At 49.9% G+C, this 20119-nt stretch overlaps 10 protein-coding genes across 10 annotated transcripts; 4 read left to right on the forward strand and 6 right to left on the reverse strand.

Annotated features, from left to right (window-relative positions):
* Positions 1 to 350: 350 nt before the first annotated feature.
* On the reverse strand, positions 351 to 3866 carry AA0111_g10635 (hypothetical protein; the record flags this gene model as incomplete). Its single annotated transcript, XM_028644408.1, has 1 exon — positions 351 to 3866. One exon carries the CDS (start codon positions 3864 to 3866, stop codon positions 351 to 353), a length of 3516 nt encoding a protein of 1171 aa, XP_028501787.1.
* A 1267-nt stretch (positions 3867 to 5133) lies between these two features.
* Positions 5134 to 5289, forward strand: AA0111_g10636 (hypothetical protein; the record flags this gene model as incomplete). Its single annotated transcript, XM_028644409.1, has 1 exon — positions 5134 to 5289. The coding sequence occupies one exon, from the start codon at positions 5134 to 5136 to the stop codon at positions 5287 to 5289; it is 156 nt and encodes a 51-aa protein (XP_028501790.1).
* A 968-nt stretch (positions 5290 to 6257) lies between these two features.
* On the reverse strand, positions 6258 to 6921 carry AA0111_g10637 (hypothetical protein; the record flags this gene model as incomplete). The annotated part of the gene is made up of 2 exons (XM_028644410.1): positions 6258 to 6638; positions 6703 to 6921. The coding sequence occupies 2 exons, from the start codon at positions 6919 to 6921 to the stop codon at positions 6258 to 6260; spliced, it is 600 nt and encodes a 199-aa protein (XP_028501789.1).
* A 1225-nt stretch (positions 6922 to 8146) lies between these two features.
* Positions 8147 to 8851, reverse strand: AA0111_g10638 (hypothetical protein; the record flags this gene model as incomplete). Its single annotated transcript, XM_028644411.1, has 1 exon — positions 8147 to 8851. The coding sequence occupies one exon, from the start codon at positions 8849 to 8851 to the stop codon at positions 8147 to 8149; it is 705 nt and encodes a 234-aa protein (XP_028501782.1).
* Positions 8852 to 10365: 1514 nt separating this feature from the next.
* On the reverse strand, positions 10366 to 11082 carry AA0111_g10639 (hypothetical protein; the record flags this gene model as incomplete). Its single annotated transcript, XM_028644412.1, has 1 exon — positions 10366 to 11082. One exon carries the CDS (start codon positions 11080 to 11082, stop codon positions 10366 to 10368), a length of 717 nt encoding a protein of 238 aa, XP_028501781.1.
* A 631-nt stretch (positions 11083 to 11713) lies between these two features.
* AA0111_g10640 (hypothetical protein) lies at positions 11714 to 12710 on the forward strand (the record flags this gene model as incomplete). Its single annotated transcript, XM_028644414.1, has 3 exons — positions 11714 to 11861; positions 11909 to 12288; positions 12357 to 12710. The coding sequence occupies 3 exons, from the start codon at positions 11714 to 11716 to the stop codon at positions 12708 to 12710; spliced, it is 882 nt and encodes a 293-aa protein (XP_028501822.1).
* An 86-nt stretch (positions 12711 to 12796) lies between these two features.
* On the reverse strand, positions 12797 to 14543 carry AA0111_g10641 (hypothetical protein; the record flags this gene model as incomplete). Its single annotated transcript, XM_028644415.1, has 2 exons — positions 12797 to 14198; positions 14254 to 14543. The coding sequence occupies 2 exons, from the start codon at positions 14541 to 14543 to the stop codon at positions 12797 to 12799; spliced, it is 1692 nt and encodes a 563-aa protein (XP_028501823.1).
* Positions 14544 to 15359: 816 nt separating this feature from the next.
* Positions 15360 to 16043, reverse strand: AA0111_g10642 (hypothetical protein; the record flags this gene model as incomplete). The annotated part of the gene is made up of 1 exon (XM_028644416.1): positions 15360 to 16043. The coding sequence occupies one exon, from the start codon at positions 16041 to 16043 to the stop codon at positions 15360 to 15362; it is 684 nt and encodes a 227-aa protein (XP_028501824.1).
* Positions 16044 to 16633: 590 nt separating this feature from the next.
* On the forward strand, positions 16634 to 17914 carry AA0111_g10643 (hypothetical protein; the record flags this gene model as incomplete). The annotated part of the gene is made up of 4 exons (XM_028644417.1): positions 16634 to 16745; positions 16799 to 17062; positions 17115 to 17437; positions 17489 to 17914. The coding sequence occupies 4 exons, from the start codon at positions 16634 to 16636 to the stop codon at positions 17912 to 17914; spliced, it is 1125 nt and encodes a 374-aa protein (XP_028501825.1).
* A 1010-nt stretch (positions 17915 to 18924) lies between these two features.
* Positions 18925 to 19697, forward strand: AA0111_g10644 (hypothetical protein; the record flags this gene model as incomplete). The annotated part of the gene is made up of 3 exons (XM_028644418.1): positions 18925 to 19024; positions 19086 to 19318; positions 19383 to 19697. 3 exons carry the CDS (start codon positions 18925 to 18927, stop codon positions 19695 to 19697), a joined length of 648 nt encoding a protein of 215 aa, XP_028501826.1.
* Positions 19698 to 20119: the final 422 nt, after the last annotated feature.

Below are 20119 nucleotides of genomic sequence, written 5' to 3' on the forward strand. Positions count from 1 at the left end.
AACAACGAATCGCCGACACATCCCCCCCCAGTCCTCTTCACGTGTCAAAAAGCTTCGCATAGACTCCTATAGGTAGTCTCAAATTGACTAAGATTACTATTGTACGTGCTGGTCTGACCAGCGTCCTCCAACCTCGCTTGTATGTAGTAGTTCAAGATAGTATATAGTGCCCACGTCTACGCCCTAAAGAGCCAATCGCTCACATATTCCAAGAAACGCCATCAAAATCGCTTTTGAACAACTGTACAGTAATGAGACTCGTAAGTGCGTGTTGTGCGCCAAAATCGAGATTACAAATGAGACATATCGGTCCCTTGATAATGTGCCGAAAACATCTGAATGAAATGACCTCATCTCTTGTAGCTGCGTCCGCTGTGCTGCGTGCTGCCACTGCGACTCCGGTCCACAATCTCTGCCGACGCTTCCAGGTGGCTTCCCGCGTCGTACACGTTCCGCTCCACGCTGTCCTGAGTAACATGATGCTGAACAACTCCAGTGCTGAGGGGTCGCTCCGACGTTCCGCCAATTGGTGTTGGCGCATGCAAACTCGTGCCGTCGTTGCGATATATGCTTGACGCCGCCGATGGCCCAGGCGAGCGCTCTGGTGAAGGGTCTGTAGATCCAAAAGGTAGGCGAATAGGCAATCCGCCAGCTCCACCTGGTTGCAGGTGTTGACTTCGTCTTTGACTCATCGGGCTTTCCGATGTTGGCACGTCCATGACTGTGGACAACCGATCTGGAAGATAAGCTGCTTCCGTAGACTTTGTACGCCTAGAGTTCTTCCGTGGTATTGAGGGTACGCGACTTGGGGGTCCTGTTGCTTGTGTAACGCGAGAGGCACGCGACCCAATCCTACTGGGCAGCTCAATTCCGCCAAAGCTCTCGATAGGCCCCAGGGCCGGCGCAGTGGGTGAGACACGGTCCACGGGACCGTAATCTTCTTCGTCCTGGCTCGTATCCGAATCGCTATCGGTAGAGTCTCGTCTCTCGCCAGTCAAGACGGCCGCTGTCGCCACGCCCGATCCTCCAGATACGTTCCGAGCTCGCGGAGGCGATTCTGGACTATCCCGATATGGCTCCTGCACAACCTCTGGCGATTCGACATTTTCTTCAACAGCCATCATCTGTGGCGGCATGCGCGTGCTCCTAACAACCTCGAAACCCTTACTCTTTTCCTTCTTCCGCCCACCCAGCAAGTTCAAGCTCTTGAACCAACCGGTAGCCGACGACACAGGACTCATTGGATCCGCTGGTCCTGTCTTCAACTTTCGCGTGGGTTGCGAAGACAGGGCAGGGCCGCGAAGTCCGTAGTAGAAGTCAGATTCGCGTACAGAATAATCGGTGTTGTTGTTGTTCCGTCTGTCGAGATTGGGATCAGAGTCGTCGCGATTCAGCCGCAGATAGGCCGGGGCGGGTGTTCCAGAGCCACGAGATGGGCCTTCACCAGCCTTGATAGCTTCGATATCCATATTGTCAGAATATGGTGCATCCACAATGTCTGCACTTCCTAAAGGTCCCTTCCCGAGCGCCGGAGCAGTCATGGAATCCATAGTATGTTTACGAGGGCGTGGAGGTCGATAGTAAGGATCCGCAGCATCCATGGTGCCCATGGTAGGTCGACGGGAGCTCTGGCCTGATGATCCGCCCAAGAACGTGAAGGGTACTGCACCTGATCCTGGAGTTGGGCTGACATTTCCGTAGTCACCCTGGCTGAAGCCGTCAAATCCAACACTTGCGCGTTGGCTATCCCGGTCATAAGGTCCATTTAGAAGAACAGCTGAGCTGGCAGACAAACTTCGAGAACGGCTGTTCATGAGCTGTATGTTCTTGTTCTCATCGTGGGATAGCATGGCGGCATTCGAGTTGAGACTGCCGCGAGTCGTTCGGCGACCATTACGTTTCGACAGTTGTCGCTTTCCGAATACCTTTGTAAGACCACCTCGCGTGTCAGCGCCTGCACCCGCAAGTCGGGCAGAGACCTCGATGATTGTCTGAAGAGCATTCAGGAAAAAGCCAAATATTAAGACAATGGCGTGAAGTAATAGAATGATGTACCCAATCCACCCTTTTGGTGCTTCGTCTACATCAAGCGACGGTACGAACGCCACCGAGAGGAGAACGCAAATGAGTCGTACAGTCGAGAAGAAGGTATGGTAGGCGTTCATCGAAGTGTTGGACTGGAAAGGGCGGAAGGCATGCAAGGTGAGAATCAGAATCACTTCGCATATAGCAAGTATGATGATTTGGGCAATACCAGAAGGCTGAATAGCACCGATAGCAATACCACGGATGATGGTGAGTAAGACAGGGATGAAAGAGAACGGCGCCGCATCATCAGAATAAGTATTGTAGAGGGGTCCGTAGGTCAGAACAGTGGGAAGGTCGTCGAACAAGTGGGCGCGAGGGCGTGTGGTGAAGATGAACCAGAAGATCCAGGTGGCTACTCCAGCAACGACGATAAGCATGATGACTGCTGTAGAGACGACGGTAGCCGGCGAGCGAGGGCCAACCACGAGCTGGAACAAGGATAGTGCTATGATGGGAAGCAGGAAATAGTTGAAAACGACACGGATGATGTTGCCAGCTGTGAAGGCGAAGTTCTTCCCTGTCAAGTCACCGTCCTGCGTTTGAGTTAGCCAGCGGTAGAGCCAGCGTACGAAGAAACCAAGTTGGGTAAGCACAACGACACAGGCGATGAGGACTAGCAGGAAGATAGCCATGCATGCCCATATATCACGCTCCTTGGTCATGCCGACATACTGGCCAAGCCGAGTCAGACCGTACGTTCCGTTGGCGAAGTAGATGCCGTCAACAAGACTCTGGGATCCATTACCTCCACTAACGAAGCTTTGGTTCCACAAAAGAATTGACCAGCTGGCCTGGCTGATGGCGGGTTGGAAGTAGCCAGGGTAGTTGAGACTGAGACTACCTGCCAATACGACGAACTGGATGTACTGCAGACAATCTCCAAAACCCGGGGTGACCAGGCGCAACAAGTCCTCGTCTCGACCGTAATTGGTGGTCCATCGGAAGATGTTCGAGGTTCCCCAGGGGCTGCACGTGGCGGCAAACACGGTTGCAATAGCCACGAGCGTAAGTATCGCAGCCGGGAAGTAGCACAACGCATCCGTGAGTGTTTTGCCGAGATCTGGGGTGATGTTGGCAGACATGCAGCCAAGAGCCTGGGCATTGTCGTCGCCAGAGACGATGCGCAGTGTCGAGGCCCATGTTGAGAAGGCATACGAGCTGTCAAACTTGTGTGCAACACTGACGGCAGGCATGGTCCAGAACTCGCTCAAATTACCACCAAAGGAAGGGGCGACCGGGCAGCTTGTGTTGAGGACGGAGTCACAGAACGAGGTGGGGGGAGCCGTGTATGCCGAGTATGACAGAACCCTGTTGCTCCAGAACAAAGTAGTGAAGTGCTTGTGGTTCGGCGCGAGTCTCACAATCTTGCCAAAGGTCATGTTTGGGTCCTTCCAGTTGTCATCGTCCAGCGGTGGGTAGGGGCCAGGCTGGGCTTGGCCGGAGACATTTCCGTAGACGGTGACGTTCAACAAGTAGTCGGAACTGAAGTCAGCCCAGACGTACTCGGGCGTGAAACGTAGGTAGGGTGTCTGTTTGCCATCGGCCAGGTAGACTCGTGTCAGGCAATCTTCGAAATTTACGAATACGGCGCTCGCGAGCGGGAGGAAGGAGGCAATGACCAGGACGAGGACAAGTGGAAAGAATGCGCTTAGGGTCGGCAACGTGGAATGTTTCCGTCTCGATCGTGGGGGCGTCTGTGTGGGTTGAAGGCAGGGCATCTCGAGCTGAGTATTGTCAGGTAGCCGTAGCGCGTCATCGCGCGAGGTGGTAACGGCCATTATGACGTCCCCCTCTTCATGTTCACCCTCCAGTCTGCCTCTCAACGCGGTCGTGGTGGGTCGGCGAGGTATCGTGGGTCGGCGTGAGGGTGTCGTGTGCGGCTCGAAAGTGTGGTGGGCGGGTGTAGGTCGGATTGCTCTGGTATGAGATCCGTTGGGGCGCAGCTGAGGAGGAGTACTACAGCGAGCGAGGGTAAGCCTGCAGCGAGTGAAACAGGCGTCAGAGGAAGCTACGACGCTGAGTTGGCAGGGGCGACGGGGCCCGGGTGATCAGCAGCAGCAGTGCATGGACAAGAGGGAGATTAAAAAGAGTCGTATAGCGAGTGTAGGAATCGAAGGCGGGTGAGGTTGGAAAGCTGGAGTGACCCGCAGCGCTGGTAGGCAAACTCCTGAGGCGAATGTTTACGGTGGGGTGCAGCGGAAGAGGAAAGCCAGGCCACAGAAAGCGCGACAAGGCGCTAGCTTCGTATACCGGTGCACAGCACGCTCCTTCCGTTTCGACTCGACGGTTGGCCACAGAGAAGGTGCGGGAAGGTCTGTTTTCGTAGACGCGCGACGGTGACGATACTGCGCGCCGGCGAGCAGGACAAGATCCATTGCATTAATACGTCTGCTATCGCAGGCATTCTCACAACGTCATCGTCATGCCACTACCACTTTCTGTGTAAAGGAGTAGGGCGACCTCTCACGCTTAATCGTGATGCCGACGGAGCAGAGGCGCATGTGATTGGCTCACAAATACACTTTTAACAACTGCAGAATGCGGAAGTGCCACATCCGCCGCGCCCCTAGCGCTATTGGCGCGATTGCTCTCATTTTGATTGTGATATAAGGATGGACTACATGCTATGTCAAGCATCACGACAGACCTCTCCCATCATCACTGCAAATCATCTCCATCAGGCAGGCTGCCGCCCGTCTTTTGTTGAGCGCATCGGCTGAATAACCTAATGCTCTTGCCTTAGGGCAGTGGCGCAGCCGGGAGACTAAATTTAGCGTCCTGCCCAGGTGTCGATCCTGTCCAGGTTTCATCCCGTGCAAATCACTGCAAAGACAATGCGAACACCTGCACCCAACTACAATGCCATTTCCCTGCCGCGACTTTTGCTGACATTGCCATTGAGTTTTACCCGGTTAACGCGTCGCTTATCCTTTTCACGTGCCGACTACGCATACACTTGCATGATGCAATCGAGTCGCGTCCTTTGGCTTCGGCCCGCTTTCGAACGTCGGTCGTCTGTGACCAACGACTATCCCAAAGATCATCATGTTGTTGTTTTCATGCCGTCTACATTCCAAACTAGGTTTGACGGCTACAAGCATAATCACGACAACAACCACATTCAACGCTTTTGGAAACAGCCAAGCGTCGTTTGCGGTTCAAGACTTTTACTTCGTTGAAGACTCGAGTGATCGGCAATAGGCCGACGGTGTGTTGGAACAAATCTCAGCCGTCCTTAATCATCGGAACGATATCAACACAACAGGGTCCAATCGGCTACTTCAACTTTCCCGCTGCTAAAGCTCGAGAAATAACCGTAGCTCATATTGTGTTGCGCCAAACACATGAAGTTGGAGTAAGCTTTGGTCGAGGTAATGCATCTGGTCGTCTATCTGAAACGCTAAGTACCAGTAGTCCAAGTACAACGCAGGTCTCCCCTACCAACGTTTACCTCTTCTTCCTTTTTACCCACCGCCACAAACCATACACACATCTCTGAACCGTTGATCGGATTGACTAGCCTTTGTTATTCCGCAACGTTGCACCCTCTTGTAGTTCGCTTGCACTTCCTGACACGACAACATCTGTTCTCGTCAATATATCTGGAATAGCAACGGACGCTGCAGAGTGACCCGCCGCGAATTATGTTTCCTGCGCTGCATCCACCAGTATTGACGCCTTCGCCGACTATCTTGCCGACGATCATCTCATCCACATAAAAGTTTAGCGAAATCTTGCCCATAATTACGATCAGAACAGGTCCTTTGGGCCACAGCAAGATTCGAGGTTAGCCAGAAGGCGGGGGAAGAGAAAGGCGCAGCGATCTCTCTTGGCACTCGCATATGAGACTTCTGGGTGTCAAAACGGCTTTGTTTCAACTGTGGGATATTAATGTCGTGTATCGGGGTGCGCTTCATGAACCGAGTGATGAGAAGGAGTTTGGTGAGCAAACGACGAGAGAGGCGGATTGTTTTTGTTGATATTGATCTGGAGCAATTGGCGGCACATCGCGCTGAGCCCTAGCAAGCGAACCATTGTGACGGCTTCCTGAACGCAGCCAGATACTTCGCCACAAAGATCAACACTCCGTAGCGTTCACCTTGTTGTCGAGGAATGCAACTAGGGCAACCAACAGAGTACCTGCCAAGTTTAGTCCTTTGCTCTGTGGTCTAAAAGTGTCTCGGAGGAATACCCGCGGTCACGACATAGCTGCCGATTGTGAAGCCAGTCTGTATACTACTTTGAACATCCGCATTGAACATTTTCGAGGCCACGACAGACCAGACGATCGATATAATCAAACTCAGCACGATGGGGAAGAGAATCACTATACTAGTGACTTGCGGATCCCAGCTGCGTATGATATTAAGTGCGTGCCGCTGTTTGTCGGGTGATGCTAATACTTCCTCGGTGACGAGTCTGTTTGTTATGGTATCGCCATCCAATTCTGATGGATGTTCGAAGTAATGGGACTGGCGGCCATAGGGTCCATATTGACCTAGATCCAGTGTATCTTTGAGTCGCTTGCCTGCTGTGTTGCTGTTATGAAGCTAGAGGTAAGCAGGAGTGTTAGACTGTAAACGAAGAGACAGAAGGATGATAATGTGATCTTACCTTTACCACATCGATCCTTTGGACTGACTTGACGCTGATCAACCCGAAGAGTCCGCGTCTTGTGCATTGCAGGTCGTAAAACATACGCAGATGTGTAAAAAGGCCTTTATCGTCCGCCCTACATGAACAAGGAACTGAGAAACGGCGGCCATTGTCCAAAAAGATGATAACTTCCAAATCAAATTCTGGCTGGGCTCTCCAAGCCATGGTATAATCCATGATGAAATCCATTTCGTTCCTTGCACAAAGATAGTACATGCGCCAGAAGTTTTGCCATTCAGGCGTTCTCTGGGACCGTACTCTAGCCAAGACGATTGACTTGGAATTTAGTGAGACCATCTAATCTACCCAAGGAGGTTTCGGTGCACATACCAATATATAATCTCGAATATCAAATGTGCTAGCGAAATCTCGGCGGCCAATTCCGAGATGGGAGATGATGATTGCACAGGCTCTAATTTTGAGCCATAATACATAACAAATAAGCCTTAACCCAACGAACTGCAATTGGTTACTTGCACGGCGGACGAGCATTAAACGCCATCCCACAATCTGAAAAATGTTGGTAACTCCCAAGGGTCTTTGCTCTTGCTGATGAGTATTAAGCGCATGCGAAATGAAAGTCATTATCTTAACGAAAACAGTGTGAAAGATTACGTGGGAGATTTAAGTGTAAGACACAATGGAAAGGCTGCAAGCTTTGCAGCAAGGCTACAGTGTTTATATAGACAGCTTGCAACGTAGCCTGCTGCAATCCTCTTGACAAGTTTTGGACACGATTGGACCGAGCTAAAGCCATGTGGTTTTACCAGGCGTGACGCTGGCCCTAGGCGACATTGGCCATTCATCGAAAGGTGGCTGTGTGCAACATAGCAGCTGGCAATCCCAAAGTAGCAAGATCCGCGTTAGAGTGGAACTGTGGCTAGGACTCACGTCCAATGACTGACGACAGTAATTTTCGATACAGTTGTTTTGTTTGCTTGTCTGTATAGCGACTGAGCATGCCACCGTTACGGCCCGCTATGAGCGCAGCCTCATAGGGCTATATGTATGCACTACCTCGTCTATAGAGAAGTTGTGGAAAGTCGGATATCGCGTAAATCATCCATGAAGTCGGTGATAACTGGGATGTGGTGATGGAAAAGTGGTGAGACTGGCGTGCCAGCCTTGGAGCGATCTGGCGCTGAATTTGCCCGGCGCCCGCTTGGACAACCCCGCCTCCTCCGCCCGCCTATTCAGCACATCGTCCAACATCATTTCGTCACCACTCCCGATGCACTGTGCCAGACTATCGTGATGGCATTACAACGAAACACCTCCATTATTCAGGTTGCGACTATTAGGAAACATTCATTTTGAAGTTTTTACACTGTGTCCTGCAATTGTTCCTTAGCTGAAGATTGCTACCCCACTAACAGCAAACAGTTCGGGAGCCTGATGAGGCTCAATCACGAACGTAACATTTACGTGATTCGAAGAAAGCCTTGACATATGTCTCAATATGGTCAGAATCGCGATGTTCTCCGAGAACGCCATAGCAATGCATCATATGATCCCTGTCCAGATACACGTCAAGAAAAGCTCCATGAGGTCGCGAGACGGCTCTGATGGATCCGTTGACCAAGTAACGACAATGTGTGTGGTGTTCTTCAAAGGTCACCCAGAGCCCATCTGGGTACCTGCTGTTATCACCTTCCATGACTGTGTTTTGATGTACCCGGTGCTCGCCAGTTCGATCCTCGAAGAAACCGTAGTCCTTGCCATCCACGAAGTCGTGATGCATAGTTGCGTCAAAGCAAGGGTCTGGAATCCAACCGTTGGCAAGAAGGTCGAAAGAACAGCCTGATTTCCGCGCCGACGAAGGGTCTTCTGGGCAGGCTATGAATGTGCCTTTGTCGTCATGCTGGATGGGTAGGCTGGTATGATTGAACGCGCCACTCCGCGTACTTGCGGCGAAGAGGAGGTAGGTGACTGGAATCAGCAGCACCAGAACAGCGGCAAGAGACACCATAACGACACCTTTCGGTAGACGCCCGCGTCTTTCTCTGCTGTGATGGTTCTCTGGGGTGCCAGACTCAGGGTTGGGTATGGGAACATATTCTTTTCCACTGTCGTGCCGTGAAGACTTCGTCAAGAAGGCTCCCATCATCTTGATTGCCTTCTTGATTCGATCGAATTCCGATAACTGGCCTTTGATTTTGGCCCGATCGTATAGGTTGGAGAGGATGAACTGTGCTGGCGAACTAGACTGCGTGTTGCTAGGAAAGTCGCCTAGTATGTTGAGATAGACAATGTTTTCTTGGACCGTTCAATGATGAAGTTCGACGCCAATCTCGGATGCTACCATTCTGAGCAAATCCGGAAGCTGCTCACATGATCACGTCGCAACATGCATCGTCTACTACGGGAGCGGAACGTTGAGCCGGCGGAAATACCCCGATGACTAACATGTAGTAAGCAGTTGCTGAGTAGAGACTCATACAGACGTGGGCGGTGTGGAGTGAGATTCGGCTAGATTAAGTTTGTGGCCTCACATCGTACGGCCAGTGCAGCATGGATCATAGCAACGGGCAGGTGCTTAGCGCCTCGGCCCGAAGCGCAGATCCGTAGCTGCAAGAATTCAGCGTCTTACTGCATAGTGGTGAGCATGGAACAGTCCCTGTTCGAAACCGCTTTGCTTGCATTACGGAAATCTCCATTAGCCTCTTGCATGTTTCTTCCTAGGGATGTATGTGTCGCTCTCCTTCTCATTTCCAGCGGTAGATTGGTGAAAGCATCTCGAATTGTCGATTCGAAGGATGAGAATGCGAAATCTGGGGGCGGGGTTTGTGGAGAGCTACGTGGCCCCGAGGCGCGTCAGTGACCATAGCACCGATTGACGACGTGATGTTCATCTGGTTCTGTGCATTTTCGGCATAGTGATGTCTTGCAGATGCATGTCAAGACTGCCCAGCGGGCTTATGTTCACCGGTGCGATCTTGGCAAACACTTGCATGCGGATGTGCGTCGGCGGTTTCCAGCATCGGTCCGACCGGCACGTTCCTACTTGGGTAGGCGTACTTGCTATAGTTCTCGATCCAAAGCTTTGTCATCGCGTCTTGAGAAACGTGACTGGCATATCTACGTAGTTAGCACGGGTAATCGTCGGGATATCCGTCACGTAGAGAGAACAAGTTCTTCGAGATCTCGGTGTTGACAGCTCCAAAATCGAGCGCGATGATTGATTACATGCGGGGACGACGGGGCGAAAATGGTCATCTGCATACATGGGTGTTCTGCACTGCGTATAGGCACTCTTGATGTCCGGTTGAGATGGCACATTACTTACCTACGTAAGTACGCATGCTGCGAGAACAATGCATGTTTCTTCGGATCTGACGGAGGCCTCATTTTCTATGGCAATTGTAAGCATTCACGCATGCGTACTTCTCACGGGCATCTACCACCGGGAAAACATCGCAGCGACTAATCCATGTATGCTTCAGCAAGATCATGAGAGCCTAAGTCTAACGTTCAATGACGGTCTAGGCACAGCAAAGTATCTGGAAGCTTCTACAGAACTCATTTCCAGTGCATTCACGCTACATTAGTGTTTCACAATATTGTACACCAAGGTGGCAGCCTTGCATAATGGAGACCTGTATTAAGTATAGACTCATTGTTCTAAGACTTCAATCCCTTGCAGCGAAGCGCGGATCCAGGACGATGAATCTCCGTCTCGCCTGGAAAGCTAATGTTCCCTGATAACAGTTCGGTACAATGCCTCGTATGTTTGGAATTCGCTGCAACGTGATTCAAGAAAACATCCTGGTTGCCAGAAGAAGCCATCGACGCAGCTAATGCTGCAAGCTCAAGGATGTATACACAATGTATCGTATGATATTTGTCGAATGTCCAGACTGTATCATGTTTTGAGATCTCCACGGGGTCTTCTGGTATCGGCTCTGTGAGATTTTCCCAACGGAAGAACATCGGTTTTGGGATCTTCGCAGCATATTCTTCGGATAGGGCTGCATTGTAGCACTCTGGTGGCGTCCATTGGGGAGCAACAATATCATATATACATCCGGCTGCGATTGCTGTTGAGTAGTTGCTACCGCAATCGGTGTACGCCTTTGATGGTTTCGGTGCTTCGTCGGTTTGCTGTGTCGCAGATACGCGTAGCCATGCGAGCGATCCGACAACAATTGTGAAAAGGAATAGGGACACAGCCACTAGGTTCGCGTACGCAATGCCTCGACAGGGCTTTGACCAAAGCGATCCTGAAATGTTCTTTTGGAGTAACGTGTCTTGCTCTTCTAGGTCTTCTGGAACTGGCTTTTGACGATAGTTGTCAAAGTCAGGTTTCGGTGAATTTGGTAGAAGTGAAAACGCCGGCATCGTGATATGTATCCGATTTTCTTAGTGGTAGCGATGAGTTGGACTGTAATTTCAACTATGGTTCCCTCTGTCTGATAATTGTTACTTATGATGAAAGGTTCCGTCTCTGTCGCCTGTCAGACGTAACCTTGGTAGTGATTTTCCGGGGAAACTCCGAGGCTGACGCATCTTACTCAGCGACCTTCCTAGATTCACAAGCTAATACACTAATGCGTTTTACTATTAACGTGGGTGTATACGCGATGCGACCTGGCAGTGCACGTCAGGCTGTCTGACATGGACCAGGTGTGTTAATTGCGTTGTTAAAGTTCCGGGTACGAGTTCGCCATGCGTCGGTCCGAGTAGTTAAGCCGCACTACGACTGCTACGTATACCTAGGAAGTCCCCACCTTGAGTTACGCGAAACCGAAAGACTCTCCATGAAGGTTAGCACGAACTCTCAATCACATGTTTGGTAAGGTCATTGTGTCTCTATCATCAGAAAGATGATGCCGATCGAACAACGATGCGGATCGGATCGCCCAAAGAGCATCCGGCCGTGTCCACGGCGGACGTACCTGCTGAATGCGAATCACAAAGCTGACATCGGGATATGAAGCGCCTCGATTTAACTAGCTATCGTCTCAGTAGCATGAGCCGCAAACGTTACCAAAACTCAATGTCACCAAAAGAAATCCAAGGAATCATGTCACGACAAGAGGAAGACGAGGACTGGAAATCTTTGACCGATGCTAATGAGCGAAGAAGAGTACAAAATCGAATCGCGCAGCGCAACTATCGTAGGGTACCCACCCCAATTAGACCCCATTCATGACTAATTCCATAGGCCGTAACATCAAGCGTCGACTACAGCAACTGGAGGTGTTCAATCGCAGCACATCAGATAGCCCACCAACAACACCCAAAGGAAAGCAGCAGTCTTGTCGAACGCCACCGAAAGAATCAACAAAATCGAAGCATACACGTCGAGATTCTATCAACCCCACGGCCCCAGATACACTATTGCCTGATCTGGAGACGGGCAATGGACCGGACGACCCTTCTGTCCAAGCTTTCCTGTTCGGCAGTACAGGAGAAGCAGGGAACATTTCGTCAATATCCAATCAAGAAAACAGCAACGTCGCCTCGCAACAAAAGAACGAAATGACCAACGTGTTTGATTTGACAACTCCCCTTACGCATCTAGAAAACGATATCATCTTGTTTGTATGTCTGCTCCAGCCTCTTTTGCTCCATATCTACTCATATTGGAACGCTGACACGGCCTTGAATAGGGTCGATCCACTGTCCCGTCATCGGTGTCCACTACCTCATCGAATTCTACCTTACCTACAAGCCTCAATGCTCTGCAGAAAGCTGTGATAAAAGGACGTGATAGTATTGCAGAGCTTCTCGTTGAGAATGGAGCAGACGTCTATATTGTAGATGATTACGGGAACAACATCCTACATCTCGCTGCACAGTCCGGCCATGCGTCCTTGATATCATTCGGGTTGTCGCATTGCGTGAATGTCAATGCCACCAATGTGGCAGGAGAGACGCCATTACATGTAGCGATAGAGCATGACTACGTTGAAATCGTTGACATGTTAATCAGAGCTGGAGCAGATATGGAATTTAAGTCGTAACAATAATCGACATCAAACTGTTGCGATGGAAGATGTGCTCGTGACGAATCATCTGTGTTGAACTCGGTTGTGGCTTGCTGACTTGCCTACATCATGAAAGCAAGCCAAGCAGCTACTGCTCCAGGAACCCCAGTCCAACCTATTACCCATACTATAGCATGCTTTTCATTTAGATTTTGTGCAACCCAGAAAATGGCACTACTGATAAGGGCCGCAATGATCTGGGGTGAGGATATTGCAGTGTTGTGCAAACCAATGATTGTGCCGCCTTGTACCACGCTCCATACGTTTTCATCCTCTCCTTTAGCAGACTCTTCGTCAATAGAATACTTTGCTGTCTCCTCCCCAATTATGGCGAATGGTACCCACTGAGTCACACCCCATGAGATACCGGCAATAGCAATCATGAACGTTGCTGTCGCACTCGATGATACCAAGGTCGTGGATAAAACGCTCGTCGCATAAAGCGCCTGACTAGAACTCCAAATGGTAGGTAGTATAGAAGAGCTCCGGACACCTTTATCGCGGATTCTCGCCCTTGCACACATAGACATCAACATCTCTGAGAGTCTCGGCAGCGCGATGTTCGTTGCTAGAGCTACAATGGCGAAGAGCAGATTTGCCCTAGCTCCTAGCCTCATCCCATGGTCCTTAACTGATGAGCTTATCGTGACATTATCGCTTATCTGCTCGTCGACGTAGAGCTTTCCGATCAAGCTTGTACTGTAGAATAGAAACCCAAACCATCCGAGCCAAGAGAAGAACTGGACGAGATAGACGTGTCGTACCCTATTGGAAGCTTGCGAGAAGCCATCGAGAAGGTTTCGGAAAACTCGATAGACTGGGCGCTCAAGACCCGGGTCGTACGTTGACATTAAGGGATCTTCCTCTTCGGTATAGTAACAAGTGATAAGTGACGTGGCGATGAGTGCGAAAGTAGTCCAATAAACCATGTATCGGAACCGCATGGCTTCATAATCACCAGAGATCCAAGGCAGCGGTAAGGACCCAAGAACATAGCCGATAATGTTTCCTATACCAGCAAAACGGCCTGCCCATGCGCTTGCTATGGCTTGTTGTTCTCGCGGACAAATGTCGACATGCAACGAGCGAAGGCCAAGTTGGAGCGGCTGGATCGAGATGTTGAGGATGACAATCGCTAGAATAGCAACAGTCCGCGTAACAGTTCCCCACCATCCGTTGGCGTTACTTATGCCGAAGAGCGTGCAGACCGCTACCGAAATTGGCTCCGACCAGGCTAATGTTGTGGCTGCAAAGATGGTAGATAGTACTCCGCCGAGGATAAATGGTCTTCGTCGGCCCCATGCAATATGTGATCGATCACTGATGACACCCATGATAGGTTGAATGGTTGACCCACAGAGTGGTGCAACTGCCCATATGAGCGATGATTGAGTTGTGGATATACCGAGAGAAAACAGGTAGGATGAGCCGTGGGAGAAGATCGTGGACCAAAGAATCTGTAAGCTGCAGCTTGAAGTTAGTTGCAAGAATGTCGTTATCACCTCGATATGTGACGCACCCTCCAAATCCACATGCCATGGCTACGAGTGATGGAGTGGACAGTTGTCGAGACCCCTGTTTTGATCGTTCCGCGAGAGTTCTGGCACCCATCATACAGACACTCGAGGGTGTAAAGCCGCCCTCAGAAGCCGTGAGAGGTAAACATGAACGTCCCTCCTCTTCCAACGATTGTGAGGCCACGCCTTCAGCTATCTGTAGCTTCTCCATGTAATCTGATGACCAAAGCGTGTCGGGTGAGGTCTTGATCCTCAGATAAGATGATTCGAGCTGCAATACTGGAACGAGCATACCAGCACTCCACGTGAAGTTACTGCACGGTCTCCACCCATCGCAGCCAGTGACGGAGCTCCAGGGGAAGAAAAGCTTACTACAAGGGTATAGTAATCATACGTGTAAGACACGAAACTCACCTATTCGCATCAGATCTAGTGTCTTTACTCTCGTTGCTGATGGTGTTGTCATCACCATCAGTTGACAGTGTGGCCTGTCTCTCCAGGCGGCTTTCAATCTGCGGTCGCGCTGACCCAGCGTTCCATGAACCAAATGCACAGCATTGCTTACTATCTTTGACATTGCGCGAATCATCAGTGAGTCTTCTTAGACTAGAAATGCCTACTTTGATCGAGATGACTTCGTGGTTGAGTGATGGCAAAATAGGCGGGCTGGCAAGCGTCGGGCGCAGCGTTGCGCTGAACAGCGACCCCAGGGACGCGCCGGAGAAAATAGAGCCCACCCCGAGCTCTGCGCTCACCAACCCAGCTACGACACAACGACCAAACTAACAACCATCCGTAACCTGACCACTCGTCGACACATACCCAAACCCGGTGCGAGTACTCTCCGCTATGCTTCTGAGTAGTATCTCCGATCTTGACTTAAGCCGTCACGCACTGTACCGAGACTGCGCTTTGTGATCAAAGCCAGCCAACTTTCGCACTCTGCACACGTCCACGCACAATTCATACTGCTGTTCATTGGAACCCTCTCCTTTACTCATTTCGTTGCTTCACAAGGTTCGTTTTGAATTTGCGCAAATCGGCTAGCTACGTTTCAAATGGCCTTCGCTGCCTAGGATGATAACTAAATACAATTGCGTCGAACAAGTCAAGCAGGAACCTGACAACTGGAATACCCGGCTTCTGTTCGAGTACGTATCTCGTCGAGGAAGGAAGTAGGCATATCAAGATGCTCCATCAAAGTTTGGCTGCAATGCTCAGTATGATGCATTTGGATAACATGCTTATCCAATAACCTTCCGTTCTTCTCAAACCCTTCATGCAATCTTCTCCACATCAGAGCACAATGAATCATGTGCTCCCGCACTGGTGTCCAATATCCATCTGGTATGAGGTATTCCGACATCTCCTCCTCTGTGAGCTGACGAGTAGCGTTGGCAGAGTCATATGCCAGCCAGGGAGCCATGCGCTTGAAGTCGGCGAGATTTTCCGTGTCCAGACAGGGAGTAGGAACCCAGATATTCCCTAGCACATCGTATGTGCAGCCGTTCGTGCGCGCCTCAGCTGGGTTAGATCCGCAGCTCAATGTCTTCATCTTAGGACCATGCGGTGGAAAGGGACGGAAGACAAATCCAACAAGAACTGTCAGTCCTACTGCCAACAAAATGTTGATAATGTAGGGTAATAGTGCATATGGCGATCGTGTTTCACCAGGCCTCGCATCCAATTCGTGTTTGTTGGGTCGGGTTGGTGTGTCTTCGCTTTGGTCTGAAGTAGAGGATGATGCAAAACTCGGGTACGTCGCCGGGCGTCTGAGAAGGGAGTGAATCATGGCTTTTACCACGCCGATAGGACTGTCGAAAAAGTCCGAGTAGACTGGAGACATTTCACTTGCGCTTTGGCGCGTTGAAGAGGGTATGAAGCTGGGCGAAAAAGGAGAGCTATCGCGAAAAGGGATCGGAATACTCAAATGTCGAGTGGATGTATGTGAGTTTCTGGAGACTCATTCCGCAGGAACATCGTTCTGTCGCTTCTGTGCGAGCTAGAATCCTCGGTTGTCATCGAGTGCGTGCGCCCATTGTCTTGCCATAGTCAGCCGTAATTGTCTCGTGAGATGCTGACTACAGCCCCACAATTGACCATTTCAAGTTAGCTTTCTTGATCCGATTAGGGAATCCACTATCTTCACTCCGCATTACATCGAAGAGAATAACGAGATTTCCGATCTCCTTCTTGACGCAAAGACTTTCAGCAACTATGAAGCGACTCAACTTGTTTATCACATCGCTTTTTGCTGTAACTAATGTTTGCCGAGCATCAGAGCCAGTGCAAATATGCCATAACGATCCAGCGCTGCATTCGGATGCATGCATGGCGATAAACACTGTTAAATCGCAGCATGCAAGAGGACATGATCTGCTCATGACCTTCTCCGTCAAGTTCCATCAACGTAACGGCTGGGCAGCCTTTGGAGTTGGAGAGACCATGGATCGCGCTTTGATGTTTGTGTTATGGCCAGGAGAACAAGAAGGTGGTGAGTTGCCTCGTTATTAGATACTCGTATAAGGACGTGCTGATATGGCGGAGACACTGTCTTGTCATTGCGCTCGACAGTTGGACACGACGCACCACATTCGCTCAAGAATCAGAGACAGGTTCACGTCCATAGGACGGAAGTTGATGGGAATGGCTTCCATGTCCTGCAGGCCACTTGTTACTCGTGCGAGACGGTCGGTTTAGGTCCACTGAACGCTTCCAGCGAACAACAACCATGGTTGTTTGCGAGCAGCTCTATACAAAAGACCAGAACCAACGACCCAAACTTGAGGATGGATATGCATACAGATTATGGTAAGCTATAAGTCTTGTAATCCTGAAAAAGTACTTTCTGACTGCGACGAAGGTCTCAAGTTCCTCAACATGGCACAGGCGATATCCACGAACCAAGCCGAAGAGTATCCAATAATCACTGGAGATCGTTCTTCGACTCATGCTCTGGGCTCTTCCGAGCTTCATACACCAGTGATCCGCTCCTCCATCAACATGTGGGACGCGCATGGAGCGATACTATCTTTTGCAGTCGTTCTCAACTGTATTGGAATTCTCTTGATCCGTAGCGGACTTAAGTGGGCGTTTCGTGGTCATTGGCTGGTGCAAGCAATCTCTGCCTCTGGTCTATTAGTTGGCTGTCTCATTGGTGTCATAAAAAGCACACACCTATTTCAGGTATGTGGTCAATGGCGTGGACAGCATTCATGCATAGCTAACATCTCGAAGATTGGAAGTTTCACGTCGATACACAAGATCATTGGTCTTGCGATCGCTGTCGCAGTGCCGGTTCAGATCACGTTCGGTTACAAACACCATATGAACTACGTCAAGTACGGAGAGCGGACTAGATCTTCCTCGGTTCATGTTTATCTTGGTCGTGCCCTCTTTCTAACTTTGAACCTCAATGTCTTCCTTGGGCTTTTACATGGAAAGAAGAGCATCACGTTACGATGGCTCTGGGCGATGGTGGTTTCCATTGAGATGCTGGCAGTAAGTATGATGATGTTTGCGAAGCGCACCGACAACAAGAAGGGCTATGGGCAAGTGGAAGGCGAGGAATTTGATCCTTTTGTGATTGGAGACGAGGAAGAGAAGCTGAGGGATCCTGAATCATTCGACGAGGGATCTAGCAAGGGCAGCACTGACTCCTAGGATTCGGTACTCAATGTTCGAGTGCGGAAGATCTCAGCGAGGCTCCAATGCCGAGATAGCTTATAATCAAGCACATCTCCACAAGCATACCAGTCTAACGTAGCCATCGTCACCATAACCTCTAGAGAATGAAGTCTAAACGAAGTTCAGGCAACTTATCGATTCCTACGAAACATGACTATTTATAGCCATTGCCTCGCTCTCAGGGATATATGCACGTCTTCGACCAAAGCGAAATACCCGTGTTCTAATCCTTGCTTGATCGATGGGCTAGCAAGATCATGGTGTTCACGTACACAGTACTGTGAACATGCACTGGAACTAAACTCAGCACACCGCTATATGCACGTTCTCAATACTGAATATTTTCATTTTGGCCTATAGAAGGGATCGCACTAGTGCTCGTGTTCTTGACATTCACTTTATCCGTGGCTAAATCGAACCACATGTGATAGACTTGTGAACAAACGTTCCATCCAGAGCAGTGATATACGTCGTCATTCGTTGTGACTAATGACTAGTGTCGATGCTTACACAGACCCCACAAGGCTGTAGTAACAGTGTAAAAGTGATCGGCTCGTGCTGAGTAAAGTCTAATGATTAGCTATCTGTGAACAGTAATCATCCATTCGCGTAAGCGATCAGTCACGTCTTGTGTCATGGTAAGAAAAAAGAATCCGTAAGGTAATCGCTTACCCTAACTTCAGTACGTAGACATTACCCGAAACCATCACCGAGTCTTGCGAATGTTCAGTGGAGTAAGGGTAAGCCGAGTTTGTACTGAGTAAGACTCAATGAGAGTACCAGTGAGTAAGGCTCGGGAGAGTTGGGTTCGAACATCGCCGAATCGACAGCTAAGTCCTTGGTGGTGCAGACTGGCTGGGCAGCCTCGTCGTACATAAGAAGAACATCCTACCACCGGCTGAACACCATCACAACGAAACGAACCATCAATTCACATTCCAACACGATCTTTCTAGCATCGTCTGTCCTTCCCCTCATCCGTCAATATGAAGTCGACTACCATTCTCTCCGTCCTGATGGGCATGACCACTCTCGTCTCTGCACTACCTGTTGCAGACGCCAATGGCCTCGGCCTCGTCGAACCTAGTAAGCAAGCCACGAGACCTGGGTGGTGCTGAAAGTTTTCTAACCAACCTTATCGTTCCAGTTGGGCTTGCCAAGCGAATGCCTCAGAAGAAGATCGACGCAGTCGACGTTGAGAAGCGTCAAAAGAAGATCGATGCTGTGGATGTTGAGAAGAGACAGAAGAAGATCGATGCCGTCGACGTTGAGAAGAGGCAGAAGAAGATTGATGCAGTTGACGTTGAGAAACGCCAAAAGAAGATTGACGCTGTAGACGTCGAGAAGCGTCAGAAGAAGATCGATGCCGTTGACGTTGAGGTGAGCCACAACACTACAAAACCTACGCAAAACATAGGCTGACTTCGTACCTCCACTTGCACAGAAGCGCCAAAAGAAGATCGATGCTGTCGACGTCGAGAAGCGCGAACCTCAGAAGAAAATTGACGCTGTCGATGTTGAAAAGCGCCAGAAGAAGATTGACGCCGTCGACGTCGAGAAGCGCGAACCCCAGAAGAAAATTGATGCTGTAGATGTTGAGAAGCGCCAAAAGAAAATCGACTCAGTTGACGTCGAGAAGCGTGAGCCTCAAAAGAAGATTGACGCTGTCGATGTTGAAAAGCGCCAGAAGAAGATTGACGCTGTTGATGTGGAGAAGCGCTCTCCTCAAAAGAAGATTGACGCGGTCGATGTTGAGTAAAGCACTACTCTCATTTTCACAGATCGTCGGTTCTGTGAACAATCACGCCCAGCCTACAAGATTGCTTGGGATCATGACTTGCATGAATGACGAGGAATTGGACGACAGATGGTAGTTGACAGATATGGTTGGGCATGATGTTATGGTGGATGCGAGGTGTCTTGTAGCCTAGTCCACTCGTTTGGTCGTACTTTGAGAAATTGACTTTGTTTTCTTCGATTGTGGTGGTGCCCGAAAGTTATGCATTTACCTGCTTTCTTGCACTGCAGAGGTGAAGTGGAAGGAAAGGATAAGCTAACATAGATTATAAGCGAGTTGCGAATCCAAGCGAGTTGCGAGCCCCACCAACCTTCTGCACCTCTTAAAGCATATAATTCAACCACGTAACAAAATAGTATATAGATATTAATACAATAGATTAA

Source organism: Alternaria arborescens, assembly GCF_004154835.1.
Source record: "Alternaria arborescens strain FERA 675 chromosome Unknown contig_37, whole genome shotgun sequence".
Classification (NCBI taxonomy): Eukaryota; Fungi; Ascomycota; class Dothideomycetes; order Pleosporales; family Pleosporaceae; genus Alternaria; species Alternaria arborescens.